Here is a 27,890-nt window from a genome sequence, read left to right on the forward strand (position 1 = left end):
TCTCGGTGGATGAAGATGACGGCACATCACGGTAGGGCGGCTCGGCCCAAACCCTTGGCCTGGTCTGTATGTGTTTTCTCAGCTGCTGTGCCGGGGCTGCCCTTCCCGTGTGCGGCGGCACCGCTCACTGGTTTCACACCTCGCAACCGCACGTTGCGTGACTCTACTCATGAAACCGCCCGGCGCGGCGGCGGCCTCTCGCTCCGGCCGCAATTCGGGGGCCACCGGCGCCCCGCCTTGCCGGGCCGCGGGGCGGGACGGGCCCGGCACGACCCCTCTCCCTCGGCGGTTACGTCATCGCGGCGCGCCGCTGCGCCGAGCCCGGGCGGCAGGGACGGGGGCCGCGCTGGGGGCGAGAGCCGCCGCCCTCTCGCCATGTCCGCGGAGAGATGGCCGGGCTCGGGCCGAGGCGGCGAGGTAAGGGAGGCGGCAGGTTCTCGCAGTCCCCCGCTCCCTCCCCAGCTCTACCCGGCATGTTGCGTAACGTGGGTGCGGAGCCGTCTCCCCGGCGCGGCCTGCCTCGGCGCGCCGCGCCCGGAGCCCGCGGCGAGCGGCCTGAGGCTCAACCGGCCGCCGGGCTGGCGGCACCGGGTCTGCCCGCGCTGGGTCGGGGGCGTGCGGCCCCGCTGGGCCGGGTGACCCGCGTCGCGCCTTGAACCAGAGGTTGGTTCAGGGCAGGGGAGCGGAGTCCTCCCGTAAGGGCCAAATCGGGGGTGGTGGGAGCTCGGGTCGGTGCGCAGCGACTCATTTCCCACCACTTGGGAGGGGGAGCCCCAGACGTTGCTGCCAGGGAGCTTCAGTATGAAAACCGCTTCGTGTTCAGAGGAGCAGAGGTTCTGCTGCAGGAACAGGCAGACATCCCAGTCACTTTGAGATGGGTGCACACATTGTAACCGGTAACACCGGCATTGCATTGCACGTGGGCTTATTGCTTGGTCAGCCTCCGGAGTCCTTAAAGTTTGTGATTAGTCTGCAATCACAGTTACATCCTGTGTAATATGCTACTTTTTTAGTGAATAGGGTATTCTCCATATTTGTTCAATAATGCTTTGCTTTAATTACCTCACAGATAGTGGTGTAGTTACCTGTGCAGATTTCATGTTTTGTCACACTTACAATGGATGTTCTGTCACTGCCAAGCCGCTATAGGATGCAGGGAGTCCCGCTCGTATGCTCAAGCATTGAAATTACCATTCAAATATTTCTAAAAGTCTTGTGTGTTATTTAGTTCTTGAAAATGTCTTTGACAATCAAAAAACCCCTGGTTTTCATGTAATGTGTCAGTTACCCCAAAATACACAATTAACTATGGGAATGACTGTGGCATGTATTAGAATAAGTAGAGTGGTTTAATACTGTAAAAGAAATAAATACTTTGAGTGTTATCTCAGTGTCCTTCCAAATATACACATCCAGTTTAGGTTGATGGTAATTCCAAACAAATGGAAGAATCATCTGAATAGATTTGTGTCAGAAATGAGAAGGGTATATAATTAAGTATTAATTTCAGACAGTATACCTTAAAATACAGACGTACACAAAGCCATTATTGTTACATACTTTCAGAGTTTGATTTTACAGTAGTGCCCATAACATATGAGCTTAACTTATATTGTTCAGATCTGAAGTAAGAATTTGTTTACTGCGTCTTGTGATAAGCAAGCCTCTGTCCATTACATAACTGGCCTTTGTGAGTGTTGTGGGTGTTAAAGGAAATAACTTTCCAGAGCAGTCACATTTCTCTTGAAATTCCTTGGTTTTGTTTCTCCTTTTTTCTACTTTTCCTTTTAGTGAGCATTCTTGTTTTACTTGTTTTGTTAGAAGAAAACAAACTAACGCTTTTCTGTGACAGTTAAACGGACAAGGATAAGTATTTTTCACTGGTAACATTAATCACCAAATGCATGTAGCCAAAAACCATTTTGTTTCTCAGGGCATCAAGTTGTCAGCAGAGGTCAAACCATTTGTTCCAAAACATGCGGCGGTAGCTGTGGCATGGTCAGAACCCTCAGAAGCATGTGTCTTTCCTAGGTACTTAACTACATGCTACCCATTTGTTCAGGAACCATCTTTGGATAAGTATGTATATTTTCTGAATCTTATTTCTTGGGGGATTTTAAGCTTCCAGTTTCAGACATTGAATACTCTTACAAAGTCAAAGCTCTGATACATTAATATTCTAACTGTAGAAACACTTGTGGCATTCTCTTCATTATTTAGGTTTTTGTATTTATGTCCTTTGGGCATATCCATAGTACCTTGTCTCTCGCTCCCAAGAACCTGTATCATTACAGAGCGTTAAGGAGAATTTGTTCATCTGTAGTAATGGATCTGTCTCATTCATGCCTTGGAAGGACCTGAATCCAGTGCTTGGGTGAAGGAATCGTTCTGTTATGACAAGGCTGGGGTAAATATAGCCCTATCAAAGGAACATCCTCCAAGAAGGTTTCTCATACTGTAAAACATTTAAATAATGCATGGGGCTACTCGTGAATCTTCTCTCCACAACCTGTGCATCCCCAGAAAGGCAGTTTTAGGAAGAATGCTACAGGTTTCCAAAAGTTTTCTTGCTAATAAGGCCTGCAAAAAACAGGAATTTGTGGTAGACTTACAAAAGTATTGTTAACCCCAGACCAAGGTAGAAAAAAGCCTACATAGTAGGATAGGAAATAATCAAGGCTTGTAAGAATTTTTTGATGTTATATAGTTTTCTAGTTGCCTCTCAGAACTCTAAGCATTGGATTAATTTTGTGATTACTGTGAAGTTATTGATGCTTCCTAACAAGTTCAGCCAGAACCTTAGCAATTCATTGTAGGCCTTCGTCTTATCCCGCAGGAAATCTCTGTATTTTCAACACATTTTGATTTGAAAATAGAAATTTAACATCCAAGTGAGTGTGACCTGATCTATGCATTAGAAAAAACACAGTATTAGCATTAGATCAGTTAGTATTAAAAATCAAAAACAACAAACAAACAAACCACACACACAAACAGCGACCAAAAAAACCCAGCATATAGCAGCAATATTCTGGTGAATATTTTGCCTTTTTTTGCACTGAACCATAGTTAATTTTTACTCTCATTTGTTACTTTTCTTTTCTGTGTGTAAACTACATTTGTAAGAGTGGGTTTGACTACAGTCTAGCTGAATTGCAAGAGGCAATAAGAAATCTGTTACCGGAATTCTCGTGTTCTGATGGGAAAGCTTTGCAGTTTTTCATGATCTACCCAAGACTCAGGGTTTGGCCATTTTATGGTGAACAGCTTTGAAGACTTAGTATAATTTTCCTGAGTAGAGAAATTTAATTTCTCCTTATTCAAATTTGGATATTGGCATATATTTTCTGCACAAAGTGTAGGAGGAAATTGGAAGGGAATTTTGAGTATACATTTGAAGGAAAAAGGCATGCCCCAGCTGTTGTGGTTTCATAAACTGTGATGGTTAAATGCAGGTCAGTAAATTATGATCTTGTAATTCTGTATTGTATTTCATACATCTTATATCCCGTAAAATACTGTACTCCTACTTTGTTATTATGGCATTTTAAGACAGGTTTTACTCTTAAATGCTTGTATTTTTGCAATTGAGTATGTAATGCATGTCATTTAGCTATACTGTGCTTTCGGTTTGTTTCACAAGAAAAAGCCCACTGAAAATAAGTACAAAGGATCTTGGTAACCTTAAACAGAAATGAGGTCTATAACTGCAAAGCAGGCTAGCTTTGAAACTTGGAAACAGATAACATCTGTGTTTTAAAATATTTTATAAGCTGCATGGCTTCCCAAAACAAAATCAATTATTTTTAATATACTCTGTAGCAGTGAGTAAATACTTAATTGAAGTAACATGGAATAGTTTTCTTTTGAAATACAGCTTTCTTGTTAAACAAATTCTTCAGCCAAGGAGTGATACATTTATCTAGGCAAAAAGTGTATGCTTGAGATTTGCCCTGGGATGACTTCTCATCTCTTTCTCAATGTCCATCACATAGTGTTCGGGGAGATCCTGCCTTCTGTGAATACTCCAACTGCTCTTACTCACGTGATGTTGTTTCAAATGTATATCCAGTAGCTGGCTCACAATATCATTCTAACAACTCAACACACTGTAATGGTTCAGGAATAGTCAGTGAATCTGCTGAGCAAACATATTCAATCAGAGAAGAAAGTAAGAATCTTTCTAAGGTGAGCAAATACATGTTTTTTAAAAAATAAAATTAAGTTATTATTTTAAATCAGTGTTTCAAAAATGTTTTGTTCATTTTTTTTTAAAGTGAATAATCACTCTCTGTTCTTGTAGTGGTCATGAATGACATTTAAAGAGGATGGTAGTAATGTATCCAGCTTCATATTTCAAAAAAGTTCATGGTATTCTACCATTCAAATTAATACCATTTTTCAAGCAGTCTTTTTGGAATATGAAGGGAATTTTTTTTTTTTTTTTTTTTCTGTCAGCAGCGTAAAGACCATTCATTTGTGAACTACGCTTTCCTTTGTTCACTCAACTTGGAGGGGGAAGGGAAGGGCTTTTTTTGAGCCCAGTTGCAGCTTCATGAACCTGAGTTGAGAGAGACCTGGTGATTGAAAACAGCTGTGTGGTTGATGAGTGATGAGATCACATCTGTTTATGGATTTCCAAGACCTGCTACAGGTAGAATACAGTTCACAAGAGAGTAGGAACTTGTGTTGGTGTGCAGAGAGAAGAAAGGTTCATGTTAGAAATGTTCTCGTTCAGCTGAAAGTAAACCAGATGTTTGATAAACATCTGTCATTTTTTCCTATATGTCTGTCTGGGGACAAATTTCCTGAAGCTTGGATAATATTCTCAAACAAAAAGTAGGCAAACTGTTCTAAATCTAAAAACTGAGAGAAAAAAAAATCAAATATGTTGTTAATCCATTTCTCTCTATGGCTAAACATTGTGTTTCGTGGATTTGTAAGACTGTTACTGTTTCCAACAGGTTCAAGTAATCTGTTCACCAGTGACATCCTTCTGGTGGACCTTGCTCCCTAGGCAGAGAACTGGTAACTTCACTGTGGTCAAGCCTGTGTAGAGGAATTTGTAAGATGAGGTCCAAAGCATGTATTGCTAGCCATAAGATGCAAAGGCTAGAGACCTACAATTAGTAGTTTTCTTGCTGAGAGAAAAGTTAAATGCTGAAGCTGCCTAAGGAGATTATTAGCTCAGTGTTAGCACAGGTGATATAATATAAAGGAACTTACTTTAGCTTCTGGGAGAAGTTTTGTGATCTCTTTTGGGTGGGGTTTTGTGTTCTTTGACAGTCTTTTTGTCATTGTTCCCTGTCATTTATTTTTTGTGAGCTTGAAATGACTGATCTTTGCAGGTTTGCATTCATTTAATCACATCTCCTAAAGCATTAACAAGTTATCTTTTGAGGTCAGGAAATGCCTTGTACTTCCACCCAAGAAAAGAATGTTGCTGCCAGATGTACTTTGAATTTAGTCCAGTGTCCTATAATCAGAGTTGGCAATTCATCTAGGTTGGTACATTGTACTTTGCATCAATGCAAGCCTAGTGCTTTTTCCGTGCCTGCTGTACTGACTCCGGAGTCCAGCTCTGCTGAACTGTGTTTCTTGTGGGAATCACAAGGCTTTCAGGACTCCACAGTATAGGTGAATGTGTTTACTGGGATCATACAGGTATAGCTTTTCAACCTACTCTCTGTCTGCTCCAACTGTTGTGGATGTTGTGACACCAATCTTGCCTAGTTTTGCCCATAATACATAGTTTAGTCAAAAGACTGGGATGCTTTCAAGATTTTAGCCCTGTTCGAGAAGAAACTCAGAAAAATCAGGCTGGACGATTTAAGACCAAACATTTTTAAACTATTGGAAGTGCTCTAATGAATGAGAACTTATAAGTAGAGTTGTCTAGAAACATATGGAATAATCCCTCTGGCTTGGGCTAAAATGTGTGCTGAAAATGACACAGTTGACAAGGTAGATAAATAACGAATCTCTAACTGGCTGTTCGTGTTTTTATTGGTTATTTCTGGTTATGGTATACTAAGTATCTGTGTTGTGTTAACTTGATGGCCAGGCTCCAGATGCAGAGATAGTTAACTGTAACTCAAGGTAAAAATCAACTAAATATATCACAAATACTTGCAGCAGAGGAGACCAAAAGAGAGTGAGAAAAAATTGGACAAGAGAAGGCATGATGGAGATGACTCTTCTGTTGGAATTGTGAACAGGACTTCATTCCAGACCTCCGCATGCAGCAGAAATTCCATGAAGCCAGGTACAAACGTGTTGCTTGGTTAGAAATACATTAAATAGACTTAAAATGGCTGGCTCTGCTGTAGCCTCCAGTTTGTGACAATGTTTTGAAATCCAGAATAATTAAGTAACAGAATTTCTTTCCTATGTGACTTTTTGATAAGGGATGGTGACTAACATATTTTTCCTTATTGAACAAATTCATGTAAACTGATAAAAAAAATTTCCTAAGCAAGCATCTGAATTCACAGTTGCTTGTTGAGTCACTGTTGTGTACGCATGTTGGTTATAATTGCTAGGTTGTTTTTTTAATGTAAGTTATGTGTATGATTACTGTAGTTATGCCAACTAGTGTACTATAAAACATAACTAGGAGTTATCACAAGTGAGTTCAATTATTTAAACTGTACATGCTTTCTTCAGACAGGTTCAGTAAAACTACAAACAAGAAGCCAACTCAAACTCCAAAACGAGAGTCTCATCCTGTACCTACGTTTGAAGCTACCGTTCTGGATTTCCACAAGTCACAGAGTTTGGGAAGCAGTGAGATATTGAATGTACAGCACAAAAATGGACCAGTATGTTCAGCAGAAAGTAACATTATGTGCCTTAGTGAACCACACATGTCTCTGTTGTTGAACACAGAGGTTAGCTGATACTTCCATGTTGCAGAACTCATAAAAATAAAACTTGTCTACAGTTCAAGCATTTCTGAATGCAAATATTTTGCATTTAGTATGGTAGTTTAAGACCTATTTAAGTACCTTGCAAGCAAGGAGTTTAATAGCTAGAGGCTTTACGGTTCTTTTTGTAGATGGTGGTGTCAGCGCTTGCTGTGTCCTCTTTTCCGTTTCTCACTCTTCTTTTCTTGTCTGTGCTACCAGTAGATAGGGTAAAGCCAAGTACTCTTAGAATTTAGATTGATGCTGCTATGGTCTGGACTTGTAACTTGCCTGTACAGAGCACATACGTTCTTGAGGTTTCTTAATAGCTTCTTGTTTTCTTTCTTGCCTGGAAATAATAGGCAGGCACCACTTATCCAGTAGTTTCAACAGATTAGAAAACAAAACAATACAGTCTGGAATGTTGTACTTAGTTGCTTTCTATTACAGAATAAAAATAAGAAACTGCATTCTAGGAGGAAAAATATTAAGACTTGAGCATTTAACTTCATCCTTCATTATTTCCTTGGTTCCCTCTTTGTTAATAAATACAATACTGATGCATTCATCAGTATGTCACATATATTGAATCAGAGTTTTCAACAGTGAAAAAAGAGGAATAATTTCGAAGGATCCAAACAGCATAATTTGCAGTGCCTCAGTGGAAAACTGCTTGTGATGGAAAAAAGTCCTTTCTGCTCTCATCTGAGTTTCTCTTTACATTGCTAGTTTGAAGATGGACTTTGTTTTTAGTGTACTTGGAACATTGGACCTTTTTCTTGTTCATTCTTAGAATGATTGCTTGGATGATTTTGTAAAATGTAAGAAGGCACTGTCTTGCTTTTGTGGTGCTGGAGGGGCATCTGCTTATATTTTGTAATGCTATAGAATCAAAATAATGGTTCCATTAAGAAGTGCAACAAAGAAAGTCAGGCTACAGAATTCCCCACACTTTTATCTGTGCATGGATTGAGGATTTTTTAATTTATGGGGGTTTTGTATTTAACTCTGTTTAGGTCCATTATTTTATTCTTACTTTTATGATACCTGACGGTCTGTTTTACAGAAAGATACTTCTGTGGAACATGAAGCTTCATCAAAAACTTTAGATGAAACATTAGCCAGCTTAATTCCCTCTTCATGTGATGGTAGAGGTAAGTGCTCCAGACACAAGTTATTTCCCTGTATTTTAACTGCCTGCATCTCTTCAGTTTGGAAAACTGAAGTCTTGTGATGAGGTGTTAATGTGTAGAGTAAAAAAGGAATTAAACAACACACTCCTTACAAAAGAAAAAAAAAGCAAACAAAGCTGTATCAGCTTCTTTCACATGAGGTGACCGCTTAAAGGTTATTCTTGGCTTACGGATTTCATAAGCAGATCAAAACCAGGATTATCTTCATTCTCTGTTGTTTCATCAATGCTGAAGGGAAAATATTACTGTAGTTGCCTCTCATGTTTTTAAGAGGAAAGTAATGTATATTGATTATTGAAAGTCTGTTGAATCGAATTTTTCACATTTTTTTCAAGAACAAATGAGGGGTCTTGATAATCAGATTTGTTTTAAATAGCTGGTAGTCTAGAGTCTAGTATGTACCTAAAAATCTGTGGCATGTTATTTCTGTCAAGTCTGTTAGACAAATAAGGATAGCTATGGAGAATTTTGGTGCTGAAATATTCACGTTTTGTTTTATGTACCTGTTTTCTGGCTGTGGGGATGAACAGCTTTTTTTTTGTTTTGTTTTAATTGCCACAAACTATCAAGTGGCTAGTTTCAATTAAGTACGTATTTAAATTTAGTTCTAAAACTTAAATCCAGAATTATGTGAAAAAATTTTCTGTCTTGGAGGCATCATGTGCATTATATGCATTGGGTTTTCTAAGTGCCTCTCACTGGATTTCTGTGTATTTACAGACACACACCACACTGAACAGTTCAGTCCCTATCTTCCCACTGTCTCCAGTAAGGATTCAGAAAGGACAGGTTAATCAGCTGAAGTGCCTTGGAGGTCCTCTAAAGATAAAGTTGTTCTAGAAACTGTAAAGTCATCTGATAATGTTTTTCCCCAAATACTTCCTACAGCTCCTCACCCCCAGAACAGAGTAACAGTTTGTGGTGAGTTGACCTTGGCTGGCAGCCAGACTCCTGTCCAGCTGCTCTTTTACTTTCCCTCTTATTCTCCCTCCTCAGCAGGATAGGAGGACAAAATAAGATTTAAAAAGCTTTCGGGTCAAGATAAGGACAAGGAGATTGCTCACCCATCATTGACAGAGCAGACTGGACTTAGCGAAGATTAATTTGTCATCAATTAAAAATAGGGTAGGATGGTGAGAAACAAAGACAAAACTAAAGCCACTTTCCCGCCACCCTCTCTTCTTACCAGACTAATTTTCACTCCTTTGTTCCCAACTCTTCTGCTTCCTCCCTGCCCTGCACAAGCAGGTGGGGGTTGTGGTCAGTTCATAACAGTTCCTCTCTGCTGCAGTGGAACAACCTGCTCCACCATGATCTTAGGCAGGGGCTGTTGGGAAATTTCTGCTCCGATGCCCAAAACCCCTTGTCCTTCACCTTCCTCACTGACTTTGGCTGCAGGATTTTCTCTCACATTTTTTCTTACTCCCTCTCACAACTCCTACACAGTGTTTTCACCTTTTTGACATATGTTACCACATAGACACCACCAGCGTTGTTGATGGGCTGAACCGTGTGTGGTGGTGGGTCTGTTTTGGAGCGGACTGGGGCTGGTAATGGCCGTCTTCTCACAGAGGCCACACTTGTAGCCTCCTCGTGCTACCAAAACATTGCCATGTAAACCCATTGTTCTTCTTAATTGTTCAGTGAAAGTTTTTCTCATTCTTAAAGAAGAATTTTGTTCTGTGTTTGTATTAGGAATATTTACAGAACTAAATGTGGGAGTTCTTTTAAAACATCGATACCACTGAGTGGTAGTGGGTGAAATTCTCATATACTGTGGCACATTAAGAAGTCTTTCAGCTGGTGTGTATGTCTTTAAAACTGGGAAGTTTTTAAAAAGAAAGTACTGATGTGGTGTACACGAAAGCTGTATGACTGAGATCCTGTATTAAAGGATTTTTGTATATTAATAAAGCAGAAGTTCATTATTTTAAAGAAAAATAGCTTAGAAAATAAGCATGGAATTATTTGTAGGCAGTTAGTATGACATATAGATGTACAATTATAATTTGATTGGGCTAAATGTTTGTATATGGTGCTGGACAATATCTGGAATAGTTACTATTCTAGAAAGCTTTCTGAAGATAGGAAATGTGTGTCTTATCTCAGTCCTTCCTCGAAAGGAATATGGATCCCTGCTGTATTTGCAAGTCCTTGATTAATTCATTACTGATCCTTTTTATTTTTAATATGAAAACTATTTTTGACACATTTTTAATCACTTTTTTTTTCCCAATGGCATTTCCTGAAACACCTGTAGAAGGCTCTGCTCAGTCACGTGTGTCTTGGGCCACAGTACTTTCACAGCCCCCAAAGAAAATTGTGTCATCACCAGCATCTGAAGGTCATTCCAGAGGCAAAGGGAAGCAGGATAGTGAAGCAAAGGTACTTGAGAATTGTCTTCTCTAAACTGATTTCCATCATTGTGTTGTTGTATCTCTTGATGTGAGGCATTGCCATTTTTTTCCTAGACTCTGTACAGTGTCCACTTCTAACATAGCTTATAAGAAGTAGTATAGAATTACCATGTCCTTATTAAAATTTTTCTTTTCTTATAGTGGAAAAGAATTACGAGATGTCAAAAAGACAGTGCTATTCCAGCAACACAAAATTACAAAATAGCTGATTTGAATATGTTACTTTTAGGCTGGACTTCTGTCAAATTTGTGACCCTCGAAATGAGACATGAAACACAGAACTCTTGCCTTGTTTGGGCTGATATTTCCTGTTGAAATCTCAGTAGTCCCAATATGTTCTGATAACCATACAGTGTGCTTCAAATGAAAAGTTTTTGCAGTTCCTCTGTATTTCTAAGAGATCTTTAATTTTCCTTGTCCACTGAATGTCCTAACATGGATTGATTAAAATACCCTTTAGTTGTGTAAGTGTGGTTACTTGCATTTATTTTGGCACATGGTATTGGAATAAATCAATTTCTAGTGGTCACGCCTCATGATTTTTTTTCAGTGGTCAGAAACAAAAAATGATGCTAGTGAAACTGAGCCTGAAGAAGGATCGGAAAAGAAGAAAAGAAAGAAGAAAAAGAAGAAAAAAACAAAATTACCCACTGACATAGAGAAACCTCAAAATGAGTCTACTACAACACAGGAACCACCAAGGATTGAGGTGCAGTGAAGAGGTCTTTGTTGTTGGTCTTTTAAGTGTTATGAGTGTATTGGAAGACCAGAGGTTAACACAGCTTTGTAAGATTTTAGTTCAAATCCCATTTTTAGAGAATATTGGTTCAGCTCCATTTCAATTTAGGTGTTTGTCAGAAGATGATCTTTAGGGATATTTAAGATCCCTTCTAACCCATGTATGATTGTATGATTCTAAGTTACTAGTAGGGAACAGTTGGACCTTTTGACTTACCACATATTCAGTGGGCACAGAGGAGTGCGGAAGAGACTTAGTAGCAAATTTGGAATGATGCATCTAAGAGTCTAGATGTTAACAAATAACAATAAAAGTCAGATTTCCTAAATTAAAAATATGCTATAGTAACTGTTGCAGAAAGCCAAGTGCACAACAGATGTTGAGTGTACTCAGTATCATAGTGTGCCACATTTTTTTAGAATGTGATATTGGTATTAAAGTTTTACCCATCTTCCATCTGGAAGCAATTTCTATGGAACATGGTTGTCACTACTTACATTCCTGATTGCAAATTCCAGGTTTTTTTCAAATTCATATAGCTGTAATATGCATATTAGTATTTTGATACTTTTGTGTGTTGGTGTCATGAAGGCTCTAGACTCTGCACTTTAGAGAGTTGTTGTATGGGCCATAGCTTAACAGTTCTTCTTTGAAAGCTCAGTATTGTACAGCACTATGTACATGTGTTGATTTATGTGTTTGATTTAGTGTACATAATGTTCAGTCTGGGAAGTGACAGCATAAAGAAGCCTTCCTGGCTGGATTCTGTTCTGTACATTATAACATGGAAAACGGAGCAGAACTGTGTTTACACATTCTTTTTGTTGTGTGTTTCATTGTCCTGGAACAGCACAAGAAATTACTATTATAGACCTCTGTTAGAGAATTATGAGTAGATTCAAAGACCTGCAGGTTCTTTCCCTCATGAGAACATCCCCATTTTTGCTATATTCTACTATACAATGTCTGACCTGTGAATTAATTATCTAAACAGAAGGAAAATGACAGCAGTCATGATAAATAATAGGAAGCTAATGGGACTGTTGAGGACAAAATTGGAAGAAAATGGCATAGAATCCTGGAACAGGACATACATGTTGCACTGAAGTCTGTGCTGTGGAGGCAACATCTGTTGTGGCAGTGAGGGACAGCTTTCATACCCCTCCTGGTTTGCTGGGAATACCTGTGTGTGATCTGGCACAGGCGGAACACAGGAACAACCACACAGTCATGGATGGAAGGCAGAGAATAAATTTATTTTCGTTACCTGGCCAACCAGGGGATCCCTGAAGCAGTACCCGGGCAGAGGCACTGCGGAGCTTGATCTGTGCTAGAGGATCAGCAAACCTGCTGGTTTTGCCTGTGTTTCAGGGACTCACACAGGCTTAGTTTACCACCGTGCTTTGATCTTTCCCACAGCAGAGCACGTTTGATAAGTTGCTTCTGAGTCTATCACAGGCCCGTGTTACCAAAACATAGATTTTCTACTTGTCCAACACACCAGGCTAAACAACAGTTAGTATGATGTATGTATTTTTCTACACCTCAGCTGGACATGTTTATTTATGGTCCTCCTCATGCTCATCAGTTTGAAAAATAGGAGCGACACTTGTATGATGCTCTTGAAACAGAAGAGCCTGAAAGGGTCTTATACACGGAACTTCTGGGCATCCAGGAGATTTAAGAAGGTTCTGCTACATGCAGCAGCTCATCAGAGCAATATATTGGATTGCTTACTAGTCTTATAAAAGTCACTAGTTTATAGATACTGTTAGTGAGCATAAATGGGTGCGGATGCATTTGGGGAAGAGTCAGTGCTGGTAGTACTGGTCAAACATGCAATCAGTGCTGGGAATTGTTAAGAAAACAGAGAAGAAAATGGGTTGTGACAGTACATAAATCCAGGAAGTGTCCAATCTAACATGGTGTGGATTTTGTTTTCTTCTGTTTCCCCCACTCCTTAAAAATGTACATACATAAATAAAAAAGTTAGACAGAAGTCTCCAAAAATAATCAAAGGTATGAAGCAATTTCTGTGGGAAGCAAGACTGAATAAACTAGGACTTCTAAGTCTGTTAAACAGATGACTAAGTGGGAATCAGAAGTGACAAATAAAGAGGAAATAATTTGATCTTCCTCCTAATTTTGTTTGATGTCTTTGGGTTCTTATAGGTGTTGAGTTAAGAGCGAATACAAGGAGGTGTAATGTCGCACTGAGTGCTAGATTTTAATTACTCATTTTGCTACAGGATGTTGCAAATGCCAGAAATTTACTTTTATTTCAGTCTGTCCAATCACTTCTTGAATTCAAGTTTATTCTAGTGATGGTTATTTAAATATGAAGGTACTGCCACTGTCTGAAGCAGTCCCTAAGCTGGAAGAGTGTATTCGTAAAACATTTTTTCCTTTCTTGCTGTCATCTTTTGGCATACTGATGAGCTTCTCTAAAAATAGTTCTTTGAGCGAGGTGTGTCTGTCCTTATGCTAGAGCTTTCTAGCTTGAGCTGTTTAAATGTGAAGTCTTTTGGGCTGCAGAAGAACAGTTGGTATGTTCAATAGTATTGTATCACTCCTTAAAAAGGCCTCTCAGAATGTGGAAAGAGAACCAAGCTGGTGGATCAGGGTCATTATGACTGAGGTAGTGAGTGTAAGGAGCAGCAAGCTCCAGACAGTCTGTACTTAACTAATCTGGACTCTGGATAATGTATCGTCTGCTAATAAAATTTACTCTTGTACCTAAGCATACATAATCACTTTTGTGATTTATCTGTGTATTTCCGTACTGTAGTCAAGAGTCAGTCCCTTTTGCCTGCCTTTTTTGTCCTTCACTGCTCACTTGTTTAAGATTGGAGACTGTAGTGGAAGAAGAGGGAAGTTGTTTGCAAGGCTGTGAAATGATCTGAAAAACACTGCTTTAGGAGCCATTTATCTCTAATTATTTTTATCAGCTGACAGTAATAACAAGCTGCCCTTGGAAGTGTCTCTGTTGTAAGCTCTTTCAGCCCTCAATTAGCTGCCACATAGATGACTTAACCATTTTAGTGCTGAGTATAGTTGGTGGCACTGCACTTGCCTTCTGAATTTTTGTACAGTGAAACAAATTGTGATTAATGTTTGATAAGCAGGAAGAAAATAGTTTGGATGTAAGAAACCTCAGTTTTGAGAATATTAACTTGATAGTTCTTATAAAATTGCCTTCTGATTATTTAGGATGCTGAGGAGTTTCCTGATCTGGCAACTGCTTCTGATAGAAGAAACAAACTAGGATCTCAGAAGTCACCATTTGCTCCTGCTGCCAGAAAGCAGTCTGAAGTGAGTAATCTTATGACATTCTGTGAGTGTTAAGAAAATAAGCAGGAAAAGACTGCAAGTTTTAAGTGAGACTAAAGGTGAAATTCCTTTGACTAAATGTAGGTGCTTATGATGTGGGGCTCTGCTCATAGCAGTCCTTTTAGGTACTCTGTGGACAGCGAAGAGCTACTCATTGTATTCAGTAGATTCATGTTGTTCTAAAGGAGATAACCTTTTTGGTCTCTGAACTACTGCCTAAGCTCTGGGCTACTAATTCCAATATAGATACCTCTGTTGTGGATACTTGAAGTGAGTTGAGATGAATATTCTTGGTGTAGTTTATTTTCCTACAGATAGTGCTCTGGTTTAATTTTGCATTTCATCAAAATAATACTAAGATTTCCAATTTCTGCCTTTGCTGTTTGTTCATATAAACAAATTTCACAGGAATCTGAATAGTGTAATACTTCGTTCACAAGCCATGCAAGGGTAAGAATTTGGGTCTAAGATCAGTTATAAATCCAAGCTATTTTGTTTTTTACATGAGTGAAATGAATCTCAAGTATTAATTTGGAAATTCATTTGATATAGAGATGAATCCCAAACATAAATCGCATGGACTGGAAATATGATTGCTCTGGAAAACCAAATAACATAAATAATACAAGTGAAATTCCAGGCTTCTGTTTCTTTGAAACTGGTTTAACTGCTGAAAATTTTTATCCTTCATTTTGTTTCACTATGAATATTAGTTACTTAAAAAACAGAACACAAAAAGCCAAACCCCTTCTTTTGAGGCAGTAAATTGCATTGACAAGGAACAACAAAAGGCCCAGGAACTGCTGAAACCAGATTCATTATAAAGGAAGTGCTATACAGACTTGCACCTCAAATGAGAGAAAGCTTATAGCTTTGTAGTCCTAAGTGAGTTATAACCTCTCAAAGCTTTTGTGAGTTGTAGAAACATGTGGTCGTTAGGCCATTCATGCTCCTCTGCAACAAATATTTGAAGATGAAACTGCCTTGCTGTTTTTTTCTTTAAAAAAAAAAATCAGGAATCTGATGTATTATGGCAGCCAATAAATGATTACACTTTTAGAACGCCACTATGAGATGTACACAGAGTCTTTTCTTCTCCAGGCTGAACAACCCCAACTCTCTCAGCCTGTCCTCACAGGAGACGTGTTCCAGCCCTCTAATCATTTTTGTGACCATCCTCTGTCCCCTCTCCAACAGGTCCATTTCTTTCCTGTGCTGAGGGCTCCAGAGCTGGACACAGGACTCCAGGTGGGGTCTCGCCAGAGCAGAGTAGAGGGGCAGAATCACCTCCCTTGACCTGCTGGCTGCACTTCTTTTTACGCAGCCCAGGGTACCTTCCACCTTCTGGGCTGCAGGTGGAGATTGCTGGCTCATGTCCAGTCTTTTATCCCCCGGTACCCCCAAGTCCTCCTCTGCAGGGCTGCTCTCAATTCCTTCATCTCACAATCTGTATTGATACTGGGGGCTGCCCTAGCCCTGATGCAGGACCTTGCACTTGGACTTGTTGAACCTCATGGAGTTTACACAGGCTCATACCTGAAGTGTGTCCAGGTGCCTCTGGATGGCATCCCTTCCCTGAAGCAGATCAACTGTTCTGCGCGGGTTGGTGTCATTCACAAACTTGCTGAAAGTGCACTCAGTCCCACTGTCTGTGTGTATTTGAATTTAATATAATCTTCAGTTTACCCTTTCCCATGTGTCTTCAAATATTTTCTCTTCCTCCTTGTCACTTTTTGTCTCTAAATTTCAAAGATCCATCTCCCTGAAGAGCCTTGGGATAGTCAGTCTCCCATATTGGATGGAACTCCCAGGGTTGATGGACTATCAGGGAAACAAGCTTTATCTTCTATACTAGAGAGAAAGAAAATGCAGGTAAATGAATTAATGTTTGAAAATAAGCTTACAATTCAAAACGACTAAGGAAATTAGCATATTGCATATAAGACTAAGTCCAGGTTCATCTGTGATTGTATTCATACTTACTCATAATTTGAGATGTGACAAGATCCTCTTGATTAGAAGCACTCAGTGGTAGTAATTGCTAGCCCCTGGTGATACAGTGTTTAGGGAAAAATACTAGCTTTTCATTAATGTCTGCAGGTTTCAAATGTCAGAATTTTTCTTTTACCTATCTTACTTGATCATGGCATAAATTCAGTCTAAACTGATTGACTTAAGGAGCTGGGAACATCTTAAAGGTGGTTCTGCCAGACTAATGCAAAGAGACAAGAAGATCTACTTAGGTTTGGGCAAGGAGAAGTACAGAGCAGCAGTGAGCTCAGTAATAGTTCCATGTTGGTGATTATGCTCTGGCGTATCTCTGATGCAAGGTGAGATCCCAGGCTCAGGAGAAGCAGGTCACATTCCTTCACCGTATTGTAACAGAAGCAATAATGAATTGATCCTCCAAGACAGCACTTCTAAAAGTACAAAATCGGAGAGTCATTTTCTTAGCATGTTTTGCTGTCTTAGTTTGCCCTTTTGTAGTCTTTGTTAGACTATTCATTCATAATTTATATTCTGAATCATTAAATGTGGTGCCAGGCATGGCCCAATACTTTTGCCTTCTCTTCAAAGCAGACAGGTTACTGCTTAGTGCTTAGAGATTATAACTTTTCTTTGTAATATGGCATTGAAGATAATGATATATGTGTATTGCAATCACAAACCCTGACAAATTCACAGAGTAGTTTTTCTCTACTTTTAACAAAACTTGCAATTCTGGGAAGCCTTTTTTATTTTCCAAAGATAGGTGGCAGTCTTACCAAAGCGGGAACCTGACATAAAGCACTCCTTTATTAAAGACTTAATACCTTTATGCTTTATTCCAATAGCTATTCAAAAGTTATTTAAACTGTTTCTGATTTTTTTTATTTTTCACATTAAAGTTGATGTGTATCTAAAGATCAAAACACTTTTGGTGAATGAAGTTAAAAATCAAAGTATGATAGATGAAGATGTTGAATGTATTACACACCATACAAAACCCAGTCTTTACATTCTGAAATGGAGAGCATTACTAATTGGTATTGAACTTGTTCAGGAAATATCCAGGAGCAGTGGTAAGAAGAGTCAAATTCCCGTGCAGTTGGATTTGGGTGGCATGCTGGCAGTGTTGGAGCAGAAGCAGCAAACCGAGAAGTCAAAACAGTCTTCTAAGCCTGTCGTGTTTTCAGGTATTCGTTACAATGAAATTTCCTTTCTTTCAACATTAATTGTTTTCAAGTATCGAAATGTTAAATGTAGCATGACTTCTGGTCTGTAATGATCTCTGAATATGCAGGCAGGAGCACAGTTCACAGGAAACAATGTAGGTGAATATGAGCGGTGATTGAAATTTAGCTTTGACAAAAATACTGATGTTTGTGGCAGTTTTTGCTTTTTTTAAAATAGGTGTGTTACTGTTGCGATGTGAACCTGCAGGAAGGGGCTACACAGTAACGACTACTTTCTTAATCTCCTCTGATGCTAGAAATCCTAGAGCTGTAACCTGAGGGAAAAAGCTCCTTTGCAAATGTAAGAATTATGTGAGAGTCAATCAGCCCAAGCCAAAGGATGAGTCCTGCCGTGTCTGATAATTGCGAAATAATTGCTGCTAACAAAATGCTAGGTTTTGGTCATGGAGAGAATCTTTCAGACCTTGTGGATGCATAACCAGGAAGCAGAAACAAATAGCTCAAGGTCAAAATTTAGTCTTGGCTGTGTTAGTGCAGTATATTTTACAAAAGGAAACATTATGTTTATTAGAATTTAATTATTATAAAAGTTCTCTCCTTATTTCAGTAAAGAATTTTTTAAAAAATATATTTCAGAAAGATGGCCAGTCACACAAGAGTTCATCTTACAGTGTTTAATATGATAGCTGAGCTTTTAAATAAAAAGCTCAAAATACCAAGCATTGGTGAGATTTTCCTTCATTAGCTGAGAGAACTTGTAAGATGCCTTTTAAAGTTCTTTTTCTGCAATTAATCTCTTCTTTTTTTTTTGAGTCAGTCAAATTCAATGCTGCAGAAGTGCTAATAACTAGTTTTGTTTGTATAAAATTAATACAGTGCTTAGATTGGCAAGTAAATGGTGGAGCACAAAGGTATGGGTGCACCCATTAAATTGGTGTGTACCAAAATGTAACTTTAGTTTGTGAAGTGGCATTGTGCTGACCTCTGTAATGACAAGTGATGCACAGTGAACAAGAAGGACAAGGAGTGTGACTGTGGACAAAGTTATTTTGTTGCACTTACTTCTGCTTCATTTGGTAAATAACGTGTAGATGGAACAGCATAGTAAAGCAGTAATTATTTTAATTTAAATTACATTTTGGGAATGCATTAGTCGTGCGAAATGAAACAAACTGTTACAGCCATCAAGTTGAGGAAAATGAGAACTCAGTGAATTTGAAGTAAAGAGGTAAAGGTAATATGATATGTCTGCAGGATGTATACTTATGCCTTGTTTCAAATCCAGCTTCAATTCTTGTAGCCATGTATGCTAACATACTGCACAGTGTTCTTGGCACTGTTCTCAATTTGCCTTTGTTACACAGATCCAAAGAAGGAAGGTTGCAGTGTAGCAGTTTTATGATGTAAACTGTTTATGCTTATAATACTGTATGTGGTGTTGGAAGCAGTAAATGAAGATGGCTTAAGACAAACTGCCAGAAGCTTTGAGTGTTTGGGGGAGAGGGGCTGCCTGAGGCACAAAGTTTCAAGCTCATTTCACTGATACTCCTGTCATCCCCCTCATTGTCTTGCTAATGTAACCTCGTTTGTATTGCAGGTAGCTGAAGTCTGAGAAAAGTGCTCTCACATGACACAGCCATTCCTACTGATAGAGACTTGAAAAGGGAGAGTAGTTTTTAGGGTGTGGTGTCATGGTTTGGAAAGTCCAGGTTCAGTGACTTGGCCAGTCATTTAAAGTTTCAGTGCTCTAAACACTCTGAAAAGTGCAAGTAAAGTAGACATCTCCTTAGAGCTGTGCTGGTTAAGCAAAAGAAACTTAGCTGTAGCTTTAAATTACTCATTACCCATCTGCAAATGAACTTCATCCAACTTCATTAAGGCATAACAAATGGTAGGAGTAAGCGCTTCATTATTTACAGCAATTAAATCTAAGATCTGTAATACAGCAACTCAGTATTTATCTTAATGCAGTATAGAATATGTGGAGGAGGAAATACCATTACCATGAAACACGGGAGATTCCTGAAGGTTTACCAAGCCAGCAGGGCATGGTGTTGAAGGTAGCTTGGAGAGCAAAGTTTTGTCAAATCCTGCTTTTGAGAATTCAGGGACAGAGCTTGTGATTCTAGTTGTATAATAAAAGCAGAGGACATTGTCAGTCTTTTGGGAGGTGTATCTTTACTAAATAACATTGTTTAATGACCTATAAATATTCTTAATAGCAACACAACACAAACGTAATATGTGTATATTAGTGTTAATACGCAGTCCTAATCCAGTCATTAAATTTGCATTGGATTCTGGTTTAGGTATTTGTTACAGTTATCTGATGCAGACTCTTTTTTTTATCTCAGTTGGTGGTGCCATACCATTGCTTTCTAAAGAACCCGCTACAGCCACAAAAAGTCACCGGTTAAACCAAGGGAAGATGCCTCATAACCCTTTGGATTCCAGCGCTCCTTTGGTAAAGAAAGGGAAACAGAGAGAAGTCCCTAAAGCAAAGAGACCAACACCTCTTAAAAAGGTGCTTATATTTTTACTTTAAATACTACAGTATAGGCTAATGTAACTTCAGTATTACACCATGAGTCTGTTAAACCTTCTGGTATGGAGATCTGCATCTCAGCATCCACTTGTCTAAATTCAATTTTAGCTTTCCTTGGTTTAAGAAAGTGGAGGGGGTGGCAGAGGAAAAGAGGGGAGTCTTGCTAAATAGTATATTTTAATACAAAGTTGTCCCCCCGCAAATGTATTTTCTCACTTAAATCACTTGATAGCTGAAGAAGTGCCACTACATAAGTGTCCACACGTCATTGGTGTAGGGGGTCAGCCAAATACTTAACTTGGTTTGCACAAGATATGCTTGTTTGCAGGACTGGGGAGAATGTATCAAGCAAAGGTAGCATTTAATGTTACTGTACTCTGCCAGGCCAGAACTTCAGCTAATTATGCTGCAACCAGTGTTTGATCCCCGGGAATTTCTCTTGTATCTTCTTTCTTTGTCCATTGATGTTGCTTCCTGTCATGTCGTCTATATAGAGGATTTTGAGATACCACTCCTTCACTAGATCACTTTTTGGTGTAGAACAATTCTTACGGAGCTCATAAAGGTAGTTTGGTGGTTATTCCATGCTGCTTAATTGAATTTGAGAACTATACAATACAAAAAGCATGCAACAAGCTGTGGAGGGTCATACCAATTACTGTGTCTTCTGGCTGTTCTATCTTCATGCCATCTATTTTCCAGAGTAGGTTTTAGAAGACAAAAATTGCCTTGTCTGTGTAATGTCTGTGTTCTGAGTATGGTAGGGAGCTTATTTTTGTTCTTTGTTGATCAACAACTGTTAGTGGAGAAGTTTACTTTTGCAATTAGATTCTGTGTTGTAATTGATTACAAATTTTGGGTAGATGAGCTGAGCTGCTGCTCTTTATATACAGTAACTGCTTCTTAGCAGCTATGAAAGCAGAAAAGGAAGATGAGTTCCAGAAAACTAATTGTTGGTTTTGTCTATGGTAGCATGTTTGGATCACGCATGTATCCTACTTTCCTTCCTTCCATGTACCATACAGCTTAGCTATCCGTGGTGATTTCTTCTCTTTTTCTTCAACCAGCGAATTCAGAGACAGTGGCCTGCTAGACTGACACAAGATTTTTAACAGGGCAAAAAAAGAGTAACTTTGGACACACATGTATGTATATATGTACTTGAGTGTTTGGCTGAATTTCTACAAATTGATAAACTGAACAATAAAGGTAAAGAGGGACACTTTTCACCTGCATTTCTGCATTGAAGCAATTCATCGTTCTGACTGTAGTTCTGCCCTTGTAGTTGATCCCTAGTAATTATTTTCTCTACCCAGACAATGGTAACCAAGAGAAATGTCCTTTTCTATATAAATGTAGGGAATAGCTTTCCTTCTTTTCATGTGCAAATTAAAAACAAACAAACAAAACAACAACAACAAACCAACCAAAACCGATGTTGTAAACTGTGAACAATAGTGCCAAACTTCTTTATGAATGGTTTTCAGGTAAACACTTTGTAAGAGAAACTGCTTTGTTACCTGTGTGACATTGAATTGATTTGGTTTCTATATATATATATATTTAGATTATTCTGAAAGAAAGAGAACAACGAAAACAGCAACGCCTGTTAGAACAGACAGCAGTACCAAAAGATGAAGATAATATTTGCCAGTCTGCAGAAAATATTACTGAAGATGAAACACCTCTACGGGATACTCAAGCAGGTATCTTTCAAGAGAAGGCTATAATACAGTACATAGGTAGAGATGTGAGAACAAGCACACTTAGTACTTTCAAAAATGTGTACCAAATACTGCCAAATGAAAACTGTAAGCTTGGGCTATCTAGAGTTTCAAGTGTGCCAAAGCTCATAGTCAATGTAGTAGAGTAACTGGGATTCTGATTACCGTTGCACACTTTTATGCCCGTTGAATTTATTATATGTCATAATGAGAGTCTCTGCATCTCTCTGGCAATATGTTTAAAAAGAGGTACAGCAATAAAAACTAACAGATAAAAAATGTATGACCTGTCTGCCTGCTACCACAGGTTTTTTAACACTGAAGTAAGGACTCTTCAAGAGATACTTGACAATTTAGCCTCTTTATGGTGCTTTTTGGTCTGTCTTTTCGTTGAAATATCTTTATTTACATGGTAGCTGTTCCTGTAATGCAAGTTGCTGAGGGCTTTGTGGAGAACATGGGGATCAAGGAACCTACAGAAGGTTCTATGACTTCAAAGCAGCTCACCTCCAATCTTCCAAAAATCCATAGTAGGAAATTTAGAGAGTAAGTATTGATTGTAGTAATGTCTCTTTTTCCACAGTACCACTGATATGGCATTTTTCAGACAAGATACTTCAATTACATTCTGTGCAACACTGAAGTGGAGTTTAGAGTGCAGGTTCTAAATTCTTTTCAGTTTTCTTGTAGGCTGACACACAAATAAATTATATTCAGAGAAACAGTCTGTACATTGTTGTAATACTGCAAAATGTATGTTCCTTGAAGGAAAAAAAAATCAGAAATTGATTAGAGGCTAAGGAAGGAGAAGGAGCTGCTGTTAAAAGATAAGTGTCTTATTTTAAGTAAATGTAGTACCAGCCTAATAATTAATAAATAGGGTAGTATACCTTATTCGTTTTCAGTGTGTGCTTTGGTTTTCTGCTGCCAGACCAAATGGCAAAAATGTAAAGAATAGGACTGGGCAGGTGACATTTTCATGTTGTGGCTAGGCAGAAGAATACAGGGAAGATTTATGGGTTATTATGTGCAAACACTTTCAGTTTTGTTTAAACAGATGTATATGCATGTTTCCCTATAAAAGAAGAAATAGTTATTACTGTATATGAAGAGGTCAGAGATCCAGTCATGACAGTTTAAAACAGTTACATCAGGTTAGCAGTGTTTTAATTTTTAGTTTTCCTCCCATAAAGTCACTACTGGCCTTTTTGCAGTCTGTGTTATAGTAAAGATTAATATTGGTACAGCCATTCCTTATCTTTCCGATGCTACCTGTTAGTTCTAATTTAACTTGCACTAGAAGTTACTTAATTTGTGTCTTTGCAACAGTTTTACTGAAAGCACAGTTTGGGTTGAATATGTGCAAGACAACTCACTGCTATTGATTACAGGATGTAGAGCATTCAGTAAAGCTTAGAATATTTTGTGTCTTTAGATTAGATTTTCGGTAGTTTAGTAGTCTTGTCTCTGAGACTTAGTGAAATCAACTGGAAATAGTAAATAAAAAATCTTATAACTAAAATAAAATTTTGAGATAATTGTTATCTCTAAGATCCAGGATAGATCTTGCAATCTCTTCCCCTAACTTTATGCCGCTTGGCATCTGTTGACTGTGCAGTCGAGATATCTTTAGTTTTTCTTGTTGAGACTGTTCTTTACTGAACTATTATTTGTGTAAAAGATGGGGAAAAATAATTTGTAACCCTGCTCTTTCCCAGGGAATACTACAAGGCTGAAGTACTTCTGTTTATATATATTTTTTTTATGAACATCACAAGGCCGTAGTCTTGTAAGTGAAAACAGGATGACAGACAAATGGATGAGCGTGGAGAAAAGGAATTTGATCCAGATTTCCATCTTTGTTATAAGTAGCCTTGTGCTTATAGAAATAAATGAGAATTTTATATTTTCGTTGCTGTACTTAGATTTACATAGGTCAAAAGAAATGCCCTCAGAAAAAGTCTTCAATAGAAAAACATATGTACGTATATATTTATGGTATAAGAGATATATAAATAGTTTTTTGTACATATGTGTGTATATTTTTAGTATAGTTTGACAGGGGAGCCAGATACCACAAATATCAAAACTTTCTGCAAGATCTCAGCCAACAGGAAAAAAATCTTAAGTAAATGTTTGTTTTCTTGTATATCACAAGTGTGTTTGGAGTAAAAACAGTAACAAAGACATAAAATAGATGGTAAACTGTTTATAGTTTATATTTGACATGTTACATGTTAATGCGTTATATATGTGTAATTTTATGTTTTTTAACTGTTACTTGATTCTTTTTTCCAGTTATTGCAGCCAGGTACTTAGTAAAGAAGTTGACAGTTGTGTGACAGACCTCTTGAAAGAACTGGTTCGTTTCCAAGATCGCTTGTATCAGAGAGACCCAGTAAAGGCCAAGATAAAACGGAGGCTTGTTATGGGTCTTAGAGAGGTTTCGAAACATCTGAAGCTGAAAAAACTAAAGTGTGTCATCATCTCTCCTAACTGTGAAAAGAGTCAGTCAAAGGGTAAATAAGTTTTAAAAAAATGTTTAAAAAAAGCAATGTAAAAAAGCAGACTTGGTATACTGGCAGCACTATTATTGTTGGAGAAATTTATTTGAGTAGCCTTTGAACTCCAGTCATGTAAATATGCCTTCCTACTTCAGATAGTGTACTGCTGTGCAGCTGAAGTGTGAGCTGAGTCAAGACTACCTGGAGTAGAGGAAGTTGTCTGACATGGGTATCTGTCTAGTTATTCATTTGCACTGCAGCTGCAGAAAAGTTTGCACTGGCACAGCTGAGATGAGACGAAGGTTACTGATGTGTGCCACCACAAGAAGTCCTGCTCTATGAGTCTCTTTTTTGCCACAGATTGGCACTAAGTTGTTGGTGATAAGTTGTTTAAAATATGTTGTAATTATTGTCATTACTTTCTGTTAACTTTTAAATAATTTTTTAACAGCTGAGTTTTTTTTTATACTAGATTAGACTGTACTACACATGTAAAAAAATACTGAGTAGTAGCAGTCTAAGGATACTGCTAATTATGAATAAAGAAAAAAAAAAGTCTAATTCTCCATTGAAAATGGAGATCTAACTCTCTTATTGAGGTCCATGTATTTTTTTGTATGAACTCATGTACTTTCAAAATGCATCTGTAATCTTGGGCATTTTTTGCCTTCTTCTAACAGTACTGTCCTTTAGTTATAATCAGCTTGAATAGTGTCATTCTTTGCTCATTCTGTTGTCTGCTTCAGGTGGGTTGGATGACACTCTACACAACATTATCGACTGTGCCTGCGAACAGAATATCCCATTTGTTTTTGCCCTTAATCGCAAGGCCCTGGGCCGCTGTGTGAACAAAGCAGTGCCAGTGAGCGTGGTAGGAATTTTTAGCTATGATGGGGCTCAGGTAAGCTGAGATATGTAGGTTCATGTTTTTGTTTAGCTTTATATTTTACCTGTAAGGGGAGAAAAGTACTCTGACTTTAAGGTTTTGTTTGTTTCTTTTGCTTTTGCATACTTACACTCTTCATCTCAGGTCAGTGGCTTCTACAAAAAAATTATTTTAGAAGTACAGCCACACAGCACTGTTTAAAAAAAGTAGTTTGGCCATCTCTTCCTGACATCCTCTCTATCCAGATCTCTTTGCAGTTTGTTTTTTTTTCAAGAGAATTGGTGTTTTTATAAATGTGTACAAATGTGGTTTTTTCATGTCTTTATACTTAGGTGTTCAACTTTTATATACTAACATATGTGTTCTGAATAAGGAGTATTCACTACAGATTGTCATGGAGATGTTAAAACGTCCTGTATGATTTAAGCTCTGCTAATATTTTATATTTCCATAGGACCATTTTCATAGAATGGTACAATTGACAACAGAGGCCAGAAAGGCCTACAAAGATATGATAGCAGCTTTAGAAGAAGAAGCTGAAGGAGGACTACGAGAAACTCAACCTGGCATCTTAACCACTGAATGTGAAAAAAATGGCTTATCAGAAACTGGTAAAACATCTTCCAAGGACTCTGATGAGGATGTACCAAATTATAGTGAGTATTTACTGACTTGGTTGTGATTCAGTTTTTATTCAAAGTGCTCTTTAATACTGCCATTTTCACTGAAACAAATCACACCTGACACTTTAGTGATTAGTAACATGGGAAATTCTGCTTTACTGTGATTTCCACACACTTCCCTGATTTTATAAACCGGAGGTCAGCTCTTGCAGAGGAAGTCTTAAAGAAAATTCCTCTCTGAAATCCACTGATGGCAGGTGGTACTCATTCCTTTGTCCAAGGAGGTTTAACAAAGCTTCTTATTATTTCTATTTGTTAATACCCTATGGTGGGCTTATGTTTTTATATCAAAGCCTGTTTGAGATGCATCGTGCTCTCCAAAAGTGTTCATTTTTTGTAAGGCCTTCCACTTCCAGAAAAATATTCCTTCAGCTCTGCTTATACAGTCACCAGGCAATGACAGTTATCACAGATACTAGGCAACTTGAATCTTCTTGGAAAGTTTTGAAAACTTCAGAGGATTTTTTTAAGTTGGATCCACCTTCAGACTTGGCCTTGCTTGAGTACGGGGTGGGACACAAGGACCTCAATGGATCCCATTACTCCTGAAATTTTCTTTCATGCGTCATCTGATGTCTTGTGGTGTACATGCTAACATGCTCATGTGCCATCTCAGCAATTACTTAGATGGGGAAGCAGACAATACATGTGACTTTCCATGTGTAAGTAAGTTTTTCTACAAGTATTGAACAGTAACCTGTTCTTGTTTCATTCTAATATTCCCTAGTTAAAATCTGGAAGAGAAAACTTGAAGAAGAGTATAATCCATATGCACTGGAACTGGAAAAGAGCGCAGCTGCTGATATGCTTTTAGCAAATCTGGAAGAGCATCAGTAAATCCACATCCAATTCTATTGGGCTTCTAATTTTCTTCTCATAGGAAGAGGGTAGCAAAATACAATATTTTAAGAAATTTATGAAGTCAGTTAAGTAAAGTACTCTGAATCCCTTTAAGTAAAATAAACAGTGGAGCACATGAGGCACTGGCTAGTGCTTCTATGGTGTATGTATTTGGATTATTACTATAGCAGGTGACGACAGAAAATTGTCTTAGTCTCAAACCACTTGAATTTGCTTGGTGTATTTTAATGGTTTCTTGAACTAGCATTGATATCTTGGTGATGCAGTATACTCAAAAGATTATTTTATTTGGGAGGAGATTCCATGGGTGAGAAAGTCATGATGTTATGGGGATTGCTTAACTCTTGTTTTAAGAACTTAAGCTGGTTTTTGATTGTTGGTTTGTTTTTCGTTGTTTGGGGTTTTTTTTCTTCTAAATAAACCACCTTAGGTGGGCAGGCTGGCATCAATGTCGCTTTCTTCCAGTCAGCAAGAAATTAATTCTGAGCAGGCAGCTTAATTGAAACTAGTTAAGGAAGGCCATGATGTCAAAGTTCTGTTCTTCTGGGATCATACAGCAGGTGTAAAGGAGAGAGCATGGACTGCAAAGGTCTGAAATCCCTGAAGTGAAAATGCTCTGCTTAGAAATTTTATAAAGTTTATTAAGTGTAAAATGATGATGTATCTGATTCTACTGAGACTAGTTTATCATAGGTCCTGCTTTCAAGGGCAGCGAATGTGTGAGCCTGCTATCCTATCTGAACCTTCTTTATGCCATCAGACTCCTCATTCCTTCAGTTGGGGGTTGAGTTAGTGTATATATGTAAGAGGTGTTGATCAATCTCAGTTTGTATGTAGGGTAGGGAAAATTTATATCTTAGAGGAAATAAAAATTTATATCTTATGGGAAATAAAATTTTAAGAACAAAATGTGCTCAATAATGGTGG

General features: G+C 38.3%; 1 protein-coding gene across 9 annotated transcripts; it reads left to right on the forward strand.

Moving 5' to 3' along the window:
• Window positions 1–27,872, forward strand: SECISBP2 (SECIS binding protein 2). Of its 9 annotated transcripts, none has more exons than XM_065860362.2 (18): window positions 1–417; window positions 1,934–2,079; window positions 3,996–4,188; window positions 6,136–6,265; window positions 6,667–6,890; window positions 7,972–8,059; window positions 10,359–10,483; window positions 11,066–11,224; window positions 14,465–14,566; window positions 16,337–16,456; window positions 17,628–17,760; window positions 20,115–20,284; window positions 21,873–22,011; window positions 22,446–22,575; window positions 24,328–24,548; window positions 25,280–25,434; window positions 25,874–26,075; window positions 26,830–27,872. In XM_065860362.2, the coding sequence occupies exons 1-18, from the start codon at window positions 10–12 to the stop codon at window positions 26,937–26,939; spliced, it is 2,955 nt and encodes a 984-aa protein (XP_065716434.2). In that variant the 5' UTR covers window positions 1–9; the 3' UTR covers window positions 26,940–27,872. The 9 variants fall into 9 exon arrangements, with proteins under 9 accessions (XP_065716434.2, XP_065716438.2, XP_065716435.2 ...); XM_065860366.2 differs by having other exon boundaries at window positions 6,667–6,821; XM_065860363.2 differs by having other exon boundaries at window positions 6,139–6,265.
• Window positions 27,873–27,890: the final 18 nt, after the last annotated feature.

Source organism: Patagioenas fasciata, chromosome Z (assembly GCF_037038585.1).
Source record: "Patagioenas fasciata isolate bPatFas1 chromosome Z, bPatFas1.hap1, whole genome shotgun sequence".
In the NCBI taxonomy this organism is placed as follows: Eukaryota; Metazoa; Chordata; class Aves; order Columbiformes; family Columbidae; genus Patagioenas; species Patagioenas fasciata.

Coding starts and splice junctions, on each gene's coding strand:
- SECISBP2 (XM_065860362.2), top strand. CDS start 10: ATGAAGATGACGGCACATCACGGTAGGGCGGCTCGGCCCAAACCCTTG. Junction 6,266..6,666: donor CAGAAATTCCATGAAGCCAG/GTACAAACGTGT, acceptor TGCTTTCTTCAG/ACAGGTTCAGTAAAACTACA. Junction 25,435..25,873: donor TTAGCTATGATGGGGCTCAG/GTAAGCTGAGAT, acceptor ATATTTCCATAG/GACCATTTTCATAGAATGGT.